The sequence below is a fragment of the Urtica dioica genome, chromosome 10 (genome assembly GCF_054948205.1).
Source record: "Urtica dioica subsp. dioica isolate 48M chromosome 10, U.dioica_male_clone48M_v1_H2, whole genome shotgun sequence".
Taxonomy (NCBI): Eukaryota; Viridiplantae; Streptophyta; class Magnoliopsida; order Rosales; family Urticaceae; genus Urtica; species Urtica dioica.
The window spans coordinates 25,546,335-25,565,511 of record NC_142765.1 but is presented as its reverse complement, the minus strand read 5'-3'; the positions used below and the strand labels follow the sequence as shown (position 1 = coordinate 25,565,511).

The following is a 19,177-nucleotide window of genomic DNA, read 5'->3' as shown; positions in this document are numbered from 1 at the left end:
TGTGGATGCTAAATTTTTTTAAAAAATTGAGTATATAATTGTATAATTGCAAAAACATTTGGTATTTAAACTGAAATCCCTCTAATAATAATAATAAAATGAGTTTGTTAGATTCTCTATTCGAAAATTGAGCCAATATCTCAACATTTATTATTTTAGTCTTTTGATATAATCAGACCTTCTTACAATTGATCGTTCAGATTAAAGTTAAAAAACACGTCTAAAAGTGAGATGCCTTAGTTCAACTACAAGTTTATAAGAACTCGATGCCTTAATTATATATATATATATATATATATATATATATATATATATAATAAAAACTAAATTAATGCAATTTCGGATATTCCTGTTGGCTTTTAAGAGATTTGATATTCTCTTTAAGTTTCAAGATTATATTACAATTGAATTATCGTGCATTGTCAAGCATTTGACAAGAAAATTAACTTTAGCCGCAATAATAGACCGCTTGATAAGGTGAAAAAGTAGTAAGGTATTAAAAAAAAAAAAAAAAAAAAAAAAAAAAAACAACTTTGTGATTAGCACTGTGCTGATGTTTTCCGTTGCTCTTTTTCTATTTCATCTATTTAACGTAGTATTGCTCTTTTCTATTTCCTCTATTTATCTGATACAACTTTATATAGGAAATTGATATGCCTGCCTATCTATATTCTACATAATTAAGGAAATAAAATCACATCATGCGGTACTACTACTACGTGTTTACAACTAGTGCGTCGTAGCTTGTAAATATGAAAAATAGTTAACAAAAAAAAAAAATTTAAAAAATTAAAAAGTAGTTTTTATGTAAGTAAAAAATTATGGCTAACGGGAAGAGGAACGTGCAGGAATTCGTTAACTCAATTATCCACTTTTACTTTGTTCATTTTTTTTTCCTCACGTAATTTATAAACAATCGTCATATTCATATTTGAAAAATAATTCCAGACACGTCCAATTACCGACTTCTCCAAATCAACCGCACGTTATGTCGCCGCATATATCCCACGTGTACACCGTCCTAATACGCCACGTACTCTTTCTGTTTCGTGCAGTGGACCCGACCAAAATACGCGAGGCCAACGGATCTACACGTGTCAAATATTCAGGGCCCTCTTCGAAAACCGAAAAACTCAGCCATCGAACCTTCCCGATATCTGACCGTGACTTCCTAAAGAATCTGTTTCGGTCGTTTTAATTTTTAATTTTTTTTTTATTAAATTTAATCATTATCGCTTCTGAAAATATACCGAACTCTCCAATCTCTATCGCTACATAATAAAAGATTGATTTTTTCCCATTCGAATTCTCCGAAAAGAAGGAAAAAAAAATCATCGCTATTATCATCATCATCATCACTCTTCTGCAATCTCTATATTTGTAACATCGAAAACCTAAATATAGCAAAGATACACAAAAAAGAAATTCAAACAAATATAATCGGATTACATTCTCCATTTTCTTCGCCGGAAGGTACGATCATGGCGGCGGATTTGATGCTCAGGTCCGGCAGCGTGGCGGCTGCGCCGGCGGTGATTCTGACCTCGGGAGCTAGTGGTCGATTGAGAGCGATTTTATCGCTCCGAGCTCTTCGGAGCCTTTTAGCTCTGCTTTACTCAGTCGTTTTGGTGTTTTTGATTCCGTTTCGCAGTAGCCGGAAGGAGAAGAAGCCGCCGGCCACGGTTAGGGTTCCGTGGCGGAGAGCGGCGGCGGCGGCGGTGGCGGCCGATCAGGCTGTGGCGGCGAGGAGAGCGATGGCCATACGACGCGTCGTTCTGGATCAGAAGAGCGATTCTTTCTCGGTTAGGGATTTCGAGGTTTTTGTTAACACCAGAGGCGATAATATCTTCACACAGTCTTGGTCTCCGATTACGCCTAAACTTAGGTTTGATTTTATTTTAATAATAAATTTTTTTTTTTGTTTAGTCATCTTGGTGTTTGGTTTCTGATTAAAAAAAAATATATATAACAGAGCATATCAAGTAATAATTTATTTGTGATGAAGCTTTTTAAGGTTGAAGGAATGTATGCGGTGTTCTCATTCAATTCATAGTATTTTATTTTAATTGTGATTAATTATATTACAATACCACCATCTGTGCATGAACTTAATTATCACATTCATAATCATCACAGGTTAAGATCATGTCATTTTCGTGTCACATTATCAACACTAAAATTATATCCTTGGTGTTCATGACACTGTAAAATGTATAGGAATAATAGCGAACAGTCTTCTTCTGTAGATTCTCTCTGCAACTCCATTTTGGCGGACCTTGCCCCAAGAATTTCAGTACCCAAGAAAAACCCCAAATTTTATTTTATTTTGCTTTGCTTTTTATATTTTTTTGGCAGTTTCTTAATAATATCTACAAAGCTGTTTTTTTTTTTGGGTCCCCTCTGGTTTTTCGTCCATTAAATCAAAGTTGCAATATTTATCTTCTGAGATTTTTTGATGTTCTGATTCTATTCCAAGAATAAGTGTCGCATAATAAATTGGGGACCAGTTTTTATTGGAGTTGCCTTCGTGAATGCCAAGGAATATATCTGCCAGCTTTTCATTCGTTACATAAATGAGTCTAAAAATCTTAGTTTTACACCTTCATAATTCAATCAAATTTTGCTGCATTGATCAAAAGAATCTTTTAGAGCAGATGATACCATAATGTACGATATTCAAAGCTTGTTTCAGATCAGTTTAAAAAGGCATTGCATTATTATATAAGCGAGTTGCTTAAATTTTCATAATAAATCTATTTTATCACTGGTCCAAACCTACATGATTCTTATTGTCAGTTTTAAATAACTAAAGTAATTAATTATGACTCTATATAGTTCTTCATACACAACCTTACAATTTTACACTATTTTTCTTCAAATTTGTAGGGGCGTCGTTGTTCTTCTGCACGGCCTGAACGAGCACAGGTGTGTCTAACGTTCCTAAATTTGTTGTATCTGAAGTATTTTCTTGGCTGTTTCGATGCCACAAATATGTCATATTTATTTTAAACAGTATTATTCCCATTTGCAGTGGTAGATATGATTGTTTCGCAAAGGAGCTCAATGCCAATGGCTACAAGGTCTATGGGATGGACTGGATCGGTACACATTCAAAATCCTTGCGGCTTCTAATAATCTAAATTAAAATTCATGTTTGATATTTAGTACTACATTCTAGCAACTAATGTAGTGGTAATTTTTTTTATTATTATTCATTCCTCCTGTGAAAACTCTCATCCACGTTCATCGATTTTTTTTTTTTTTTTTTTTCATCTAGGCCACGGTGGGAGCGACGGTCTTCACGCATATGTTCCTTCTCTAGATTATGCTGTCGCAGACACAGTAAGCACTCGACTTTCATCCACGATAACAAATTTCTATGATTGATATGATTTTAGCTTTCCGTTAATTCTCTTGATTTGCAATACTCTCTCCTCAGAAATTGTTTCTCGAGAAAGTCTTAGCCGAGAATCCCGAACTTCCATGTTTCTGCTTTGGACACTCCACCGGCGGAGCCATCATCCTCAAAGTATGCATAGTATAGCACAAAATATATACATAATTTTTGTTTTTAGGGGAAATGATGGCAAAAATACTAAATGTTTAGACAAAACACTACTTATATACTCATTCTTCTTTTTCTTGGGCAAAAATACTCAAAGTTTCAAATTTAGTTACACGTAAATACTGTCATTAAAATTTCTGTTTGAACTTAATGGTCCGAGTAGTAACGGACTCACTATAACGTAACATGCAGTATTTTTGCCAAAGAAAAAAACTTTGGGTATATAAGTAGTATTTCGACCAAACATTAAGTATTATTGCCGCCATTTCCCCTTGTTTTTACTTGATCAGGAGCGATCGTTTCTTGTCAAATATATTAAGAGTTATAATTAGTCGACTGAGGTTTTTTCTCGTTTTTTTTTCATGAACTTTGTTTTTAGGCAATGCTTGACTCGAAAATCGAAGGCCGTGTTGCTGGTGTCGTGCTGACATCACCTGCGGTGGGCGTACAGCCTTCCCATCCGATATTCTCGGTTAGAATCTGTATTTTTTGTCCTAAAATATATTTCATTCCATTTTTTTTTATTTTTTTTTTTATCGTTGTCTGAATCTTTTCGGTATGAACGAAACAAAATCTCTCAGGTTCTTGCTCCGATCGTCTCGTTTTTGCTTCCGAGATACGAAATCAGCGCTGCGAACAAGGCTGGCTCGGTGGTGTCTCGCGACCCTGAGGCGTTGATCGCCAAGTACTCTGATCCGCTCGTGTTCACCGGATCCATCAGAGTGAGGACCGGTTACGAGATCCTCAGAATCACCTCTCATCTGCAGCGCAGCCTGAGAAGAATCCGAGTCCCGTTTTTGGTCCTCCACGGCAGCGCCGACACTGTCACCGACCCCAAAGCCTCTGAAAAACTCTACGAAGAAGCTTCGTCGCTGGACAAAACCATCAAGCTCTATGACGGGCTGTTGCATGATCTACTTTTCGAACCCGAACGCGAAGACGTTGCTCGGGACGTGATTGATTGGCTAAACGATAGGACATCTGATTAGGAAACCCTTTTTTTTGTTTCCTTTTCTTTTGGACCATCAAGAAAAACCGGTGAGAAAAGATTCGATTCGGTTTTTTTTTTTGCCTGCGAATATTTGTAAGGATAATGTGTTATGACTCACAAGACTTGGTTTGTCTATTTGGTAAAACATTATTCTTCTGTTAACCCTCAAATAACTTGTTTTATGGTCCAATGTGCGGTTCATTTTTTGCCGACCTGTGTCAAAAACTAGACAGAGCTTGACCGTGAAGAAGTCAAATGCACCATTCTATTTTTATTTTGTCGTGACGATTTATGATCGTATATCTGTAGAATACAAAATATACTAGCACAATAATATATGTATATATGTATGTATATATATATGGTGACGATTTATGATAGGAAATCTGTAGAATACAAAATATACTAGCACAATAATATATATATATATATATATATATATATATATATATATATATATATGACGGAGCCAGAAAAGCCCATCAGGGGGGGCTAATTTGAAAAAAAAAATTCAGGGGGGGCTTGATTGTAAAAAATTTATAAAAATTGGGCCAAAAGTATAAATTTTCAAGGGAAAAAAATGTAATTTTTTTTTAAAATGGGCAAAAAGTGCAAAAAAAAAAATTTGAGGGGGGGCTTAACGGGCCTTAGCTGGCTCCGTCAGTGTATATATATATTATATGCTTTCATGACTCCAAATCCAGAAAAATAATTGCCAGAAAAAAAAATTGAGACGAGAAGTTTACTGGGATTCGAACTAAACAATGTTCTATGTCCTGATTTTGATGATTGATTTCACTAATAAAAATTGAACTGAGATTACCAAGCTTTTCATATACACAAAAGAAAGAATATTAAAACATACACCCTCATTTTGTTAAATACACAAAAAGAAAGAATATTAAAACATATTGTGCGGTCCACTTGCTTTAAAGCCACCATTGAACATTTTTTTTTTTTTTTAACCATATGAAGGAAAAACAAGTGGGAGACATAAAAGGAGAAAGTTTACATATAATAAAATTAGTGCAATGAATATAACTCCAATATTAGACATGGAAATCAACGCCTAGAATGGGGTTGGTGGCTCTTTCATTAGCAAGAAAATTTCAGGGGTTTTTTATATTTATATTAGTGTTGTATAAAAATAGCCGAAAATCGTATAAATCGATTAACGAACCAATCCAAATTAACCGAATAATCGGTGTAACGTCGTATGACCAAAATTCAGAATTTGATAACCGCAAATTAAAAATTTAGACTGAATATCGATTTTTAATTTGGAAAAATCAGTTATCAGATACGAAAATGAGGAGAGAGACAAATTCGAAACTCCCAAAACAATGCGAAATTCAAAAAAATATACTGATATTCCTAGCACAAAGCAATTCAACAGTACTGGATTTGATACCGTGTATATCTAGAGAAAACGCTAAGAATTTCAATAGTAACATAGTAAGAATAATGAGAAATAGATAAGTCTGAAGATTAATTTGCAAGCCAGATACTATAAAGAGAATAATAGAAGATAAATATACCTTTGAACAATAAGAATAATAATATATAATAAACTTTGATAATGATATCAATGTTCTACTGAAGAAAAGAGAACTTAACTCATCCTTAATAGAATTACATGAAGACTAGATTTTGTTGCGCCTAAATTGACAAGAAAGTACGGATATCTTTCTACATTGAAATATACATGAAAAATGAGAAGAAGAAAAATAAGTTATACGTAAAAGAAAATGTTAAAGAATAATGTGGGTTCTGATTTTCCAACATTTATATTACAACTCAATTTATTTGCAGTATATTTGTGTAGTTCCAGAATATTTAAACCTAAATTAAAATCAAACCTTGCTAATGGGTTTGTAATTCTTGAACGATGTAAAAAAGTTTAAAAATACCAGCTTTATTGCTATTTTGGTAAAATCTGGCTTCTAAACTCTTCCCATGTCAAACCTCTATGAATGTACTGTATATTGGAAGGGTCAAAAGGCCCTTCAATTATGTCGATCGACTTGATCGTTGCTCTGGCTGGAAGAACACTTCTCGATGGGTCCGGGGAAGTGCCATAGCTTAAGCATGAAGAAAATCCCTGTGATAAGATTGAGAAATGATTTTCGTAAGCGTTATCAGCGTCACAATAACGCTGATAGCGCTGTTAGCGATGTTAAATATCAATGCTCGATAATATTATATTTATTTTATAGTTTACATGAGAGAGAAATAGTGTCAATTTAGTATCCACGCCGGTTCATATTGACAATTAATGGCGGGAATTATTTGAACAAAATTATCAAAGTTTGATGTGACTTAATTACTTATAAATTTTTAATTTTTTGAATATTTAATATATTTTTATTACCCTTTTTATATCCATAAATACTAATTTATTTTATCTTTTAAATTCATTTCTCTCTCTTGAAATTTTTTCTTCTAGATGAATTCAAAACTAAATATTAATCTATCGCCATAATTACACACACACACACACACACACACATATATATATATATATATATATATATATATATATTAATGTATTCTGTTTTCATTTTCCAGAACTTTGTTACTTTAAAAATGATCATTTGAGCTACCTCGGTTGATCAATCACTTTTGTTTGTACTTGTAGTACTCAAGGTGTGTTTGTAACATAGAAAATAGGATGGAAAGAAAATGAAAATCCCTCATTTTTTTTGTGTGTTGTTTGAAAAATGGATAAAATACAAAATTCACATAAATTTGTACATATAGAGCCCGTGTGTCTTCATTCTCATTTCCTCCAATTTTTCTTGGCTTCCAGACTATTTTTTTCCTTGAAATATTCCACATAAAAATATACATCAATCTAAATGGGACACGAATTATGAACTTTGATGGAACTACAATTCAACATATCACACCCTAAATCCCCTAAACGTCATAGACATGAAGTAAGCAAATTAAGTTCTTACAATGAATCGGCTCTAAACGTGTTGTTGAAGACAGACATGAAGTGACTAAAACAATATTATACTGACCTTGAAGATAAGCACTTGAACTTCTTGGTCATCCACAAGAGCATTCACGAGAAGCACTTCACTTCTGGCTCTTTGGCTGTACATTTCCATCACTGCGATCTCTTCATTGTTTCCGTACACTTCACCGTCGTCTTCTTCGTCGTCTTCGTCGTATCTCACTCTGCGTCTCATCGCTCTGCAAACGATTCTTCTCATCACCCCAGCTTTTGTGTCGCTGAAACGACGACCATGGAAGGTCAACGAAGAAACCTGAGCAGGGTAATTAGGTCTTGTGCTCACGATCGAGAGAGGTTCGGATGAAGAACATATTTGGACGTAATTTCCCAACGCACTCATCGTTAAAAGCTTTGCCCAGTGGACTTCTATGAGGAGATAAGATGTCAAACAACGATCCATCACTAGCTACTTGTATTTTTTACAACATTCAACTCTCATTTATTACTAAAATGACCCCTCAACTATCAATACTCTTGCACTTTAGAACTAAAGTCATACATTTGTATTTTTTTTTTTTGGGGGTAAAATACATACGTTCATTCTTCTTCTTCCTAATTTGTTTTCGGCGTGGTGTATTTGTTTCTATCCCGATATCTTCACATTGGCTTGGTGAAAAAGGGTTTTCAATCATCGTGCTCGTTCTTTGGCGATTGAGGTCAATCGACTTTAGAAGAATGCTCGCATATAAGAAGCCGAGGGACATAGATCTTTCGATACTCAATAAGACCACTGGTGTTTGCGTGAACCGCAAGTCATGTTATGTTGTCCGTTCCCTTTGATCTATTTGCTGATTTCATAGAGTAGCGTTAATCCCGGGCACGAAGAAAGACGTTTTGGATCCAAGCTTTTTCTTAGTTATGTACTCTTGCGCTGTGAAGGTATATCCTGAGGGAACACATTTCACATATCATTGTCCAATTTCACCACTCGAACAAACCTGAATTTTATGTAGCTCTACACTCTCAAAACACCCCTATCATTGTCCAATTTCACATATTAAAGGTATGTTATTTGTATATTTAAAAAAAAAAAAAAAATCAGTCATTTGATATATTTTGGTATTCTCGTTTCAAAGTCAAGCTTGCCACAAATCTGAATTCTCTGCCCTTTCTATTCATTCTTTATCAGGCTTTGCTCAACAGTTTGGCACTTAGTTTAGCAAAAAATGCATTAGGTTTTTTGTTATACTCTCATCCCGGAGGTCAAATGCACTACTTTGATGCCCTTTTTGAAGAGGCTGAGATTAAAGAGGCAATTTTTACTCTCGCTAGGGAAAAATCTCCGGGTACGTATGGATTCTTCATGGCTTTCTACTAAGATTTTTGGGAAGTTCTCAAAGCCGACCTTCTAAATGTCTTCTCCGATTTTTGGTATAATGGGATTATAAATCATTATATCAAAGAGACCCATGATAGTAATGATAACAATGATCTGCTACCTTACAAAAGTTTCTCAGATATAAACATAGGATGAGTTCTTCTGAAAAGTGTGGAATGCAATTAATTGCACCTACAACATCTCATTCCCTTAAAATTATGAGACAAATTTTGATGAGTAACAAAGAATCACTCTTTTCAATGTTTTTATTTTTGAATTTGTATTTAGAAGAAAAAAAAAAAAGAAAAAAAAAATCAAAATTTGGAGGATGGAGTCAGCGATAGAAACGACAGCGCAGAAGTTCCATCGAGTCCTTTGTTGTTATAGTGGGAAACAAACTCCTTCATGGTGGTTTCTCTATACTTGGGTGGATTGTTCTCTGATATCAGCTCGTTTATGGGTCCGAATCTTGACTCGTCGTCGATGTTACTGCCCCTGAAGAAGCACGCCACTGATAGTCTGGGACCTTTTCGGCTTGAGAGTACTCTATGTTCAACACTGACGAATTTGCCATTCGATATAAGCTATAAAAGAGAAAAACAAAAAAGAAACAAAGAGTAAACCAAAATAATTTATTTTAAAGAGCTATCATCACAGTACCAATAAGGTAAGTAATTGCATATTATTATTGTGTTGAAAATAAAAACATCAAGCCAAACCTTCTGCTGAAGCTTTTTAACCGCAGCAGATGTCTTTGGAAAAAAAAAATTTGTTAAAATTGTCGTCGTCCTCAAATCAATGCACAACTTTCATATAATTAAGAGCTTTAGAAGATGATCGAGGGCCGTAGAGACCAAGATCTTAGATGTTGGGATTGACTCTTTTTCTCATAGACTTGCAAAACTTGGTTCCTACAAGGCTTACATAGGCAATGAAAACGGTCATGTAAGTTAATAATGTTCTCGTCTTCTTCTTCGAATTACAAAACACTAACTTTTTTTTTCTTGTTTAGATTTTTATTTTTATTTTTATAGATGTTAGTTATAAGATTTCTCGGGTATTTATGTTACGCTCTTACACTATTTTTTTACTCACATCCTAATTTTTAGTTTTTGATTTTCTTTCGCCATCCATAACCCTATTAATTTCCGTATAAAACTAGCACATTCTGATCACAACTAGTTAATAATCTGCGAAAAACAGAGAGATAAATTCTATTAACTTTTTTTCTTAAATTTTTTTGTTGATAATTATTTCATGAAATAGAAATAATCGGTAATCCTATTCAAATACGCATCGAAATTCAGTTATAACCTCGGCACATACAAGTACAACTCCACAATATATATGACGTGCGAATGTAAATTTACCGACCAAAAACACTAAAGATTTTTATTGATACTTTGTTGCCTATTCTTAGCGGTATTGGATAGTACAAAGAGAGCGATGAGAAACAAAACTTACCTGCAATAGATCTCCAATGTTGACAACCAAGGCCCCGGGAACGGGAACCACGTCGATCCAACGGTGAGAATGAAGGACTTGGAGGCCTCCGGTGAGATCTTGGAGGAGCACGGTGAGGAATGAACCGTCGGAGTGCTTGCTTGTGCACAAAGTAAGCTCGGGCTCGGGGCACGCTGGAGAGTAGTGACACAGGAACGTAAGCCCGTCAGCGAAGCCTTTGTCTCTCAAGTACTTTCCTTCGAGCCCCAAAGCCTCTGATAGAACCTCCAACAATAATCTTCCCAGATTCCTTATCTGCTCCGAGTAATCTAAAATTGTGTCCCTGAAATCCGCATTCTGTCTGAATTCAAATCCTTGCACTTTAACCCCTCTGTCTATCTCTACATTCAACTTTGATTTTTAGCTCTCAGATAACTCTTTTAAACGTTTGTATATTCAATTCAAATACGGCGGTGCTATCATAACGGAGATCATTGCTTATCTTCACAAAACTTCTTTACTATTTGCCTGCCAATTAGTACCACCAAACTGATTTGGGAGAAAAGAGAGGGAAAATCTCAGATGCTAGCTCCTGAATTTTCATCAACTGATAAAGGAAGTTCTTACAATGTTTATATCAGCTCAAGTTTGGTTATCACGAACTAACTGCTGTCAAACACAATTAATTAACTTAAGCCTATATTAAGTTCCGTATACCAATCAAGGAAGTCAAAACTATCAGACTGCATGTAATTCATGTTTTTTTTATGTCTCTGAAATCCGCATTCTGTCTGAATTCAACTCCTTGCACTTAAACCTCTGTCTATCTACACTCAATTTTGACTTTTAGTTCTCAAATATAAAACTGTATTTATGTTGATGCTATAGTAAGAAATTTCAGTCCTTTAAAATCATCATGGAGACAGACACAAAACCTCTTTACTATTTCCCTGCCAATTTATAATACGACCGAACTGATTTGGGAGAGAAGCGAGGGAAAATATTTATTAACGGATAAAGAAAGTTATTAACAGTATTTATATCAGCTCAAGTTTGGTTATAACGAACTAGTAACTGCTGTCAAATACAATTAATTAACTTCTTAATACCGATCAAGGAAGTCAATTTTTTATATATGTAAAGAGTACCTCAATTGAATTGGCAAGTCGTTTGGGTTGAGAGAATGAGGATCGGCGGCGAAGAACAGAGAGTCTCTCCAGCTCGCGTGCTTAACCCTAAACAAGTCGAAACTGGAGTTGTAACGGACCAGACGCGCCGGATCGCGCGTGTAATACACTTTCTTCGCTTCCGTATCTTGCTCGAAGAATTTCTTCGTACCTTCCAACATTTCCTCGAGGACTCCGAGAGGAACGCCGTGGTTGACCACCTGAAAGAACCCCCACGTCTCCGACGCGCCGCGAACTTTTTCCACCGCCTCTCTCCTCCGATCGGGATCTCCGCCGAGGTCTATCGTTGGAATCTCCGCCGTGGCTTCGCCGGAAGTAGCGGCGTCTCGGTCGAAGGTCTGGTGGAAGATACGAGGGACTTTGGTGATACCAGAATCCACTAGCCCTTTCACTCCCGCTTTTGTATCGTCGAAAGCCTTCAGTTCGGCTTCTAGTTTTTCAGAATCGAGAATCTCCATTTTCAGACTGTACGAGAATGGACTTTTTTTTCTTATATCATAAAGATTATTTGTATGTTATTGATCGCTTTAAGAAGAATTAGGACTACGTGTTTTTTGAAGTGTTGTGTGGTTAAGAAATGGCTTTGTTGTGTGGTTAAGAAATGGCTTCGTCATCCCTGATTTCATCTTTTAATAAACACAAAGACACATACATATATTTATAATTTCCAGAATTAAGACTACATGTTTTTTGAAGTGCCGTATATATATTCTTCATTTATTGATATTATTTTGTCTTCCATATATGTATTATTTCCAGAATTTTTTCAATTTATTTACACGAATATACTGTAAATAAGCTTTGTATTTACAATGAATATACTGTAAATAAGCTTCGTATTTACACGAATATACTGTAAATATGATTTATATTTACACGAATATACTGTAAATATGATATCTATTTACACGAGCATACTGTATAAAAAAAAACCATAAACTTCTCTCAGCAAGAAACTTGTCGATTTGCACATGCGTTCCAGGAACAAGAATGAACTTGATTCCCAGGTTATAAAGGAAAACAAAATTCATGAAAACCAAAATTAGTCGAGAGAAAAACAAAATCATAGATTGTTGCCTTGAGACACGGGATCGTCGCCACCAGTAGCAGCCTCACGCTGCCCACCGCCGCGTACCCCAAAATGGCATGCGCCTTCGTCGCCGTCCACCGCGATCCCCGCGTCACCTCTTCCACAGCGTCCTTCTCAGATTCGAAATCGCCAGCGGGATCGAGGCCAAGCGCGCCGGTGGTGGGATCGATGTGGATCACCTGCGTGTCGCGGCGGCTCGCCAGGCTGGCAACGATGCATGTCTCGCCGGAGTCCAGCTCGGCGTCACCGAAAGCCTCGCGCCTCGGTGGAATCACCACTCCCCACCCCGATTCTGCTACTGTAGCCGCCGATTTCCGGCGGAGGCGTTGTATTCCTCCTCGAGCCCACTCCCTCGATCTCTCTTTCTCGGTTCTCTCTCTCTCTCGGCTCTCTTTCTTCTTTCTTCTTTCTTCTCTCTTAATGATCTTAATTAATGATCTTAATGACGTCCGTAATAACCGCGAGCAGTTATATCAGAATCTTTTGTATTAAATGTTTTTATTTTTAGCATGTTAATGGGCGGGAACGGTTGGGAGGTTATTTTGGTATTTTTATCTATGTAAATAAATTGGGTTGGCTATTAACACGAAATTAACCAAATGTTGGCTAAATCCAAAACTGTCTAAACTGGGAGGCTATTTAGCTATATAACCCTAAAAAAAAACTACTATAATCTTGTCAAAAACTTGAAAGTCTCGCAACGGTTGGGGAGTAATAATTCAATTGGAGTATTTGTCTTTATAAAATAACATTGGATATGCAATAATTGTCATAAGCTACTAAATAAAAAATAGATTGGCATTTAAAAAATTATCCTAAAGATTGGTACAACGAGGCCTCTCTCATGGCGTTCAAATTGCGAAGAAAAGCCCCCCGATTTTGTACCTCTTCTTCGTCGACGATATTCTCGTCTTCTTCAAAGCAAAGACGTGTGAGTGCCAAGCTCTCCTCCAGTGCATACAGCTCTACTCGAAGGCTCGAGACAAATCGTAAACTTCGACAAATCAGTCACTGCCTTCTCGCCTAACACCGATCAACAACATATCCCGACGATAAAGAACTCTTGGGTGTGGAGATGATCACTGGACTCGATATATATTTGGGGCTGGCAACTTTCTCAGTAGGGTCCAAGAATATTCAATTCGGTTATCTTTGCTCCAAGGCGTTGAAGCGGATTGACGGGTGAAGCCAGAAACTATTTTCCATGGGAGGCAAAGATACACTCATCAAGTCGGTCATTCCATCTATCCCCACCTACACGATGAGTTCATTCAAGGCCCCAGTCAACATCTGTTAAAAGATTGAAAAGGCTTGTGATAACTTGTGGTGAGGCCATGAGGGTGATGAGAAGCGGTGGAAAAATATTTGTAAACCAAAAAGTGATGATGGCTTGGGTTTCTGAAGCCTTAAAGAGTTCAACCAATCCTTACACTTGCAAACAAGTTTGGCGACTCGCTAAGGCCTCGACTTCACTTGCAACGAGGGTGATGACGGGCAAATATTTTTTTCGGACAGATCCAACCTGAAGACGTCGAAAAGAACGGCTGCTCATACGTATGGTGAAGCCTTCTATGGGGCATCGACTTGCTTAAGGAAGGTTGTAGGTGGAGGGTCGGGACTGGCATCAGCATTTTTATATACGGAGACAAGTTTCAGAGCTCAATCACCTCTACCGTCAGTGATCTGATTGTTTCCTCCGAGGATTGGAATTCTCAACTCATTTGTGAGTCTTTCCTTCCTTTCGAGGCTAAACATATCATGTCCCTATCGAAGCTTAAAATCGGATACAAACTCAGATTAAACACAATAATAAAAGTAGAAACTAAAAATTTAAACTAAATCATGAAAGCTAACAACAAATTACATGAAAACACTAAATATCATCAAATTTAATAATTGTCGATAATTGACCACTTACCACGAAGTTTCCGTAGGAATGCGGTGAGAATTCGACTGAAGACAGTCGAAAATTGGAAGGATTTCCCGGAAAACGTAGGAATGTCAGAAATTGGAAAAATTTATGGCTAACTTTCTTCGAAATCCAAAGAAAATTCCGATTTTGTACGTAGCGAGGCCGGGACTCTAAAAAAATAGATTCAGATCCGTTTTTCGTCCGAAATCTTTGGCCGTTTGGTTTAGTTTTCTAAACTCGTTTTATGTTTTTAAATTCTGTTTTCTGGTTCTAATTTTTAAATTTAAAAAACAGATTTAAAATTACGTTTCAGAATATTTTAAATGTTGTTTGGTTATGTTTTCCATTCAATTGTTTTTATATTATAATTTAAAGTTTAAGAATTATAATATAAGTATATAAGAGAAATGAAATAGAAAACATTTTTTTTTTGTTTTATGCTTTTCAACTAAATTTCAAAGCAAAAAAAAAAAAAAAAAAAAAACATAATTCCAAATCTATTTTCTAAATTAATAACCAAACATGTTTTCTAGTTATGTTTTCTAAAATTTATAAGGATAAATTACACTCATGCCCCCTGAACTCAAGGGTCGGTAACGAACTGCCCCCTAAACTCGAAAAAGTCACAAAAAATCACATGAACTCTCGTTCTGTTAAAGTATTGCCCCTTCTGTCAAAAATATTCCGTTAAAATGAGCACATGACTCTCACGTGATTATTATTTGAAGGGAAAATTAATAATATTTTTTAAATAATTAAATAATTAGAAAGACCAGTGGTCTCACCCAAAACCAAACGCGATAATTTCTTATTACCTTATTCTCCCTCTCTTTCCTCTTCATCGACGGCCTCAGATTCTTCTCTTCTGCCGTCGGATCGGAAGCCGGAGGTTGAAAAGAATTCGCGTTCGAGTCGGTCTCAGCCGGCTCGTTCTTGACCTTCTCTAGGATGGCGCTCGAATTCGACAGCACCGAGCTCGTCGTTTCCGGAGAGCACTCACCGGCGTACTTCGAGAACATCGCCGCGCGCTCGATTAGCGCTGGATCGGAAAGGAACGCCAGGCTAGATCCGAACGAGTGGCAATATGGCTTCCGTCGGAGAAACTCGACTTCGCGCGGGAAATTCGCCGGAGCCGGAGCTCTGTCGTGGAGAAGCTCCACCGCCTGAGTCGGCGGGAGCTCCAGAAGCGCAGTGAACGAGCTCGCACTCTCCGGCGGCCCAGGATTCGATGAGATCAGGCCGTGGATTTCATCGCCGAATTGTAGCGAGTCAAACCCTAACCCTAGCCCAACCTCTCCTCCGCCGCCGCCTGGCTCTGATCCTGTCAGAGACGCTGAACTTCTCTCCATCAGCCAAACCTTCGGAATTTCGACCAATGAAAACAAATTCACTCCGGAGAAACCCTAATGAAGCAATTCCCGGCGTGAATTTAAGGAAATCATCCAATTGATGGCAATTCTTTGGATAGCAAGGGCAGAGATACACAAAGTAGCAATGTCTATATAGGCGAGAATGTGGCAGTTCTTCCATGGAGGCCAATCTCTGTCTGTGTGTGGTTAGTGAGAGAGAGAGAGAGAGAGAGAGAGAGAGAGAGAGAGAGAGAGAGAGAGAGAGATTAGTTGTGAGCCATTTGAAGGCTGTGGAAAGCAACGTTTGGTTTTGGGTGAGACTACTGGTCTTTCTAATTATTTAATTATAATCACGTGATTAATTATTTAATTAGAGAGATTAATTATTTAAGCAATACTATTAATTTTCCCTTCAAATAATAATCACGTGAGAGTCATGTGCTCATTTTAACGGAATATTTTTGACAGAAGAGGCAATACTTTAACAGAACGAGAGTTCAGGTGATTTTTTGTGACTTTTTCGAATTTAGGGGGCAGTTCGTTACCGACCCTTGAATTCAAGGAGTATTCTTGTAATTTATCCAATTTATAATTAGAAAAAGAAAACAAGATTGAAAAACTAAACTATTGTTGAGCTTTGAAATTTCAACCCTTTCAAAACAGTGATTTTTGAAGTCAACAAAATTCAACCTCTTTAAAAGGGCTGCTGAAAATTATCTCCACCATTTCTTTTGCAATAATTAGCTTCCGCCGTATTTCGGGACAGAAGAGTGAAACGAAAACCAAGAGATACGATATAATAATTGAAATTACTGAACCTGCGCAGCTGTTGCAAAAAGGGTTGTAACAGACAATGCAACAGTTACTGAAATTTAGAGAAACACGAGATAAACGATATGAGTGCGGAATAATAAAGAGACACCAGAGTTGGTAACCCAGTTCGGCAATTCGTGCCTACGTCTGGAGGGCCTTTGCCCGGTGGAAAGCAGTTTACTATGATAACGTGGTACAATAAGGATTTACACTCAACGACTCCCTCGCTAGCTACCCAACCTACGTCTATCCTCTTCAACAGCAACTTAGGCTCCCCCTAAGCACGAGATCCCCTCGATTCCCACAGAAAATCTCTCCCGAGACTTCTAAACGTGTTTCCCAACAAAAACAATTGAAAAACCTAACCTCTAGCTTCTAATACAATCACCCGTATATAGGCAACAAAGCAGAGGTAAAAGACACCTTAAAAGCTTGAACACAGGTCGTTCTAAGCTCAGCTAAAACACTCAAATAAAACTCTCCAAAGGCGTCAGTGTAGAAGGTGAGGTGATGACCTATTTATATGAGAAAACTAGGTCAACACGAATCTTGAAGACGGATTAGGAAGACCAGCCCATTATCTCATTAATCCACGCTGGAATCCTTCTTCAAGTCGGAGTAGCAAAGCCCAAAAGTCAATGGGCCGAGACTGTTATACAGGACTGTTACAACACAAACTGCGACACTTGTGACCGAAAATTGTAACAAAGCCCAACGCTATCCGATAATATATTCCACGATTCTATATTATTTTGCCAACATTAAATCGCCAATTAATGTAACAACAATCTCCCCCTTTGGCGTTTAAAGGCAAAACAGAATCGTACCTGTGACACTTGTGACGATGACGACGACGACGAAGCTTCAACACCATTAGCAGAGTCACCAAGAGTCACATAATCTCCCCCTTTTTGCCATAAACATACCTCCAAATTTGAACAACCACCAAACAACAATTTTCTCCCCCTGAATATGATGCATCATCGTAGATCTCGTTTCATGTCGAAAAGAAGATATCACGGCGTCGGAGAAAACACGACCCAAGCTCAATAAAAAAGCTTCTAGCTCAATGAGTGTAGAAAAGAGCCGCTCATGGTGGTGTAAATCTACTCCGGAGGTGGAGAAAAACGTTGATTCATCGGAGAAGAAACCAAAAATTTCGGAATAAATCGCAACTACTCCGACCAGCGTCGCCAAACACGAGTTTCTGAATTCGTTAACCGTTGGATCGTCACGAAATTTGTACACCATGGTCGTAACACATAAAGGTACATTCTGAACGGTGGAGATTGGATTCTGAGACTCCGAAGTCTGTCTGCCGAGTGAAAAACCAGAGCAGTAAAATCTGGAAATCTGCAACTTTTTTTTTTTTTTTTTTTCGAATTTCGACTTCTTTTTTTTTTTTTCGACTTTTGACCTTTTTTTTTTCGAACTTTGACTTTTTTTTTTTTTTTTTTTTTTGAAATTCGACTTTTGACCTTTTTTTTTTTTTTTTTTTTAACACAAAGACAACTCATCGGACAAACACTAAAAATCCGAATTAACATGACAACTTGCACGTGAGGTAAAAAATATCGTACCTCAATAAAAATGTATTCGAGCATTAATTTTCCATATTTATACTCGAATACACGTCGATGATAGATCACGAATCAGTTACACAAAGACCCACGACAGGCCTAAGTGATTCGAACTTTGAATCGTCTTTCGTGAAAATATCTGCAAGTTGTTGTTTCGGAACAACATCCTCTTTTATGAAGTTACCACATACGATAGATTGCTCGTCTTTGGTCGGGACTTTCAGAGGAGTACACGCACCGTGATTTTGTGGATCTTTGACTTTCCAAACTTTTTTCATGGCAAGAGGGTTTGACCTTGAACGTCTTTTCTTTTTCAGATCTTTCAGTAGCTTGTAACACCAGGGTTTAATATGACCCTTCTTCGCACAGTAATGACAAACCCAAGATTTTTGACTCGCCTTCACAGGTGTTGCAGAAACTGTTGTAACAGTTGTTGAGCCAGTAGCTTTATTCTGGAAATTTATGCTCGGGACGAATATAGTCTTAGAGCTGGATGCTCCTCCTCTCTGATAGCCTAGACCATGATGATCGCCACTGGCTTTTCCTATACATAAAATTTCATCAAGTTTTGACGTTCCAGAATTGAGCATTCTAATATTTTTCTTCAAGAGAGTTATTTCAGAAAGAAACTTATCTTGTTGAGATCTTTCAGATTTCAATTCTTCATTTAAGGAGGCAACAGAGGCAAGAAGTTCATCTTTTTCTTTTGAAGCGGTGGCAATCTTCTCATAAAGCCTTTGATTAAGACTAACAACCTCATTCCACTTGCTGTAGAGAAGTCCATAAGCCTTGGTAACAGACTCAAGTGTTAATTCTTCTTCATCTTCTTCGTTGATGCTGACTTCAGAGTCGCTGTTGTAGAAAACGTCACTAACACAACCTGCGACAGTGTTGCATGGCTTCAAAT

General features: G+C 37.1%; 4 protein-coding genes across 6 annotated transcripts; 1 reads left to right on the top strand and 3 right to left on the bottom strand.

Moving 5' to 3' along the window:
- Nucleotides 1–1,178: 1,178 nt before the first annotated feature.
- LOC149384483 (uncharacterized) lies at nt 1,179–4,842 on the top strand. 3 transcript variants are annotated; one of them, XM_089629371.1, is made up of 8 exons: nt 1,196–1,473; nt 1,652–1,885; nt 2,887–2,925; nt 3,032–3,102; nt 3,278–3,342; nt 3,440–3,529; nt 3,945–4,037; nt 4,147–4,842. In XM_089629371.1, exons 2-8 carry the CDS (start codon nt 1,755–1,757, stop codon nt 4,552–4,554), a joined length of 897 nt encoding a protein of 298 aa, XP_089485497.1. In that variant the 5' UTR covers nt 1,196–1,473; nt 1,652–1,754; the 3' UTR covers nt 4,555–4,842. The 3 variants fall into 3 exon arrangements, with proteins under 3 accessions (XP_089485495.1, XP_089485497.1, XP_089485496.1); XM_089629370.1 differs by having other exon boundaries at nt 1,196–1,557; XM_089629369.1 differs by having other exon boundaries at nt 1,179–1,885.
- A 1,268-nt stretch (nt 4,843–6,110) lies between these two features.
- On the bottom strand, nt 6,111–7,941 carry LOC149384482 (uncharacterized). The gene is made up of 2 exons (XM_089629330.1): nt 7,583–7,941; nt 6,111–6,657 (listed from the first exon to the last, which is right to left on the bottom strand). Exons 1-2 carry the CDS (start codon nt 7,916–7,918, stop codon nt 6,478–6,480), a joined length of 516 nt encoding a protein of 171 aa, XP_089485456.1. The 5' UTR covers nt 7,919–7,941; the 3' UTR covers nt 6,111–6,477.
- A 1,022-nt stretch (nt 7,942–8,963) lies between these two features.
- On the bottom strand, nt 8,964–12,080 carry LOC149384481 (1-aminocyclopropane-1-carboxylate oxidase homolog 1-like). Its single transcript, XM_089629561.1, has 3 exons — nt 11,488–12,080; nt 10,361–10,682; nt 8,964–9,480 (listed from the first exon to the last, which is right to left on the bottom strand). The coding sequence occupies exons 1-3, from the start codon at nt 11,982–11,984 to the stop codon at nt 9,211–9,213; spliced, it is 1,089 nt and encodes a 362-aa protein (XP_089485687.1). The 5' UTR covers nt 11,985–12,080; the 3' UTR covers nt 8,964–9,210.
- A 1,682-nt stretch (nt 12,081–13,762) lies between these two features.
- On the bottom strand, nt 13,763–15,877 carry LOC149384480 (transcription factor bHLH60-like). The gene is made up of 2 exons (XM_089628047.1): nt 15,344–15,877; nt 13,763–13,870 (listed from the first exon to the last, which is right to left on the bottom strand). Exons 1-2 carry the CDS (start codon nt 15,875–15,877, stop codon nt 13,763–13,765), a joined length of 642 nt encoding a protein of 213 aa, XP_089484173.1.
- Nucleotides 15,878–19,177: the final 3,300 nt, after the last annotated feature.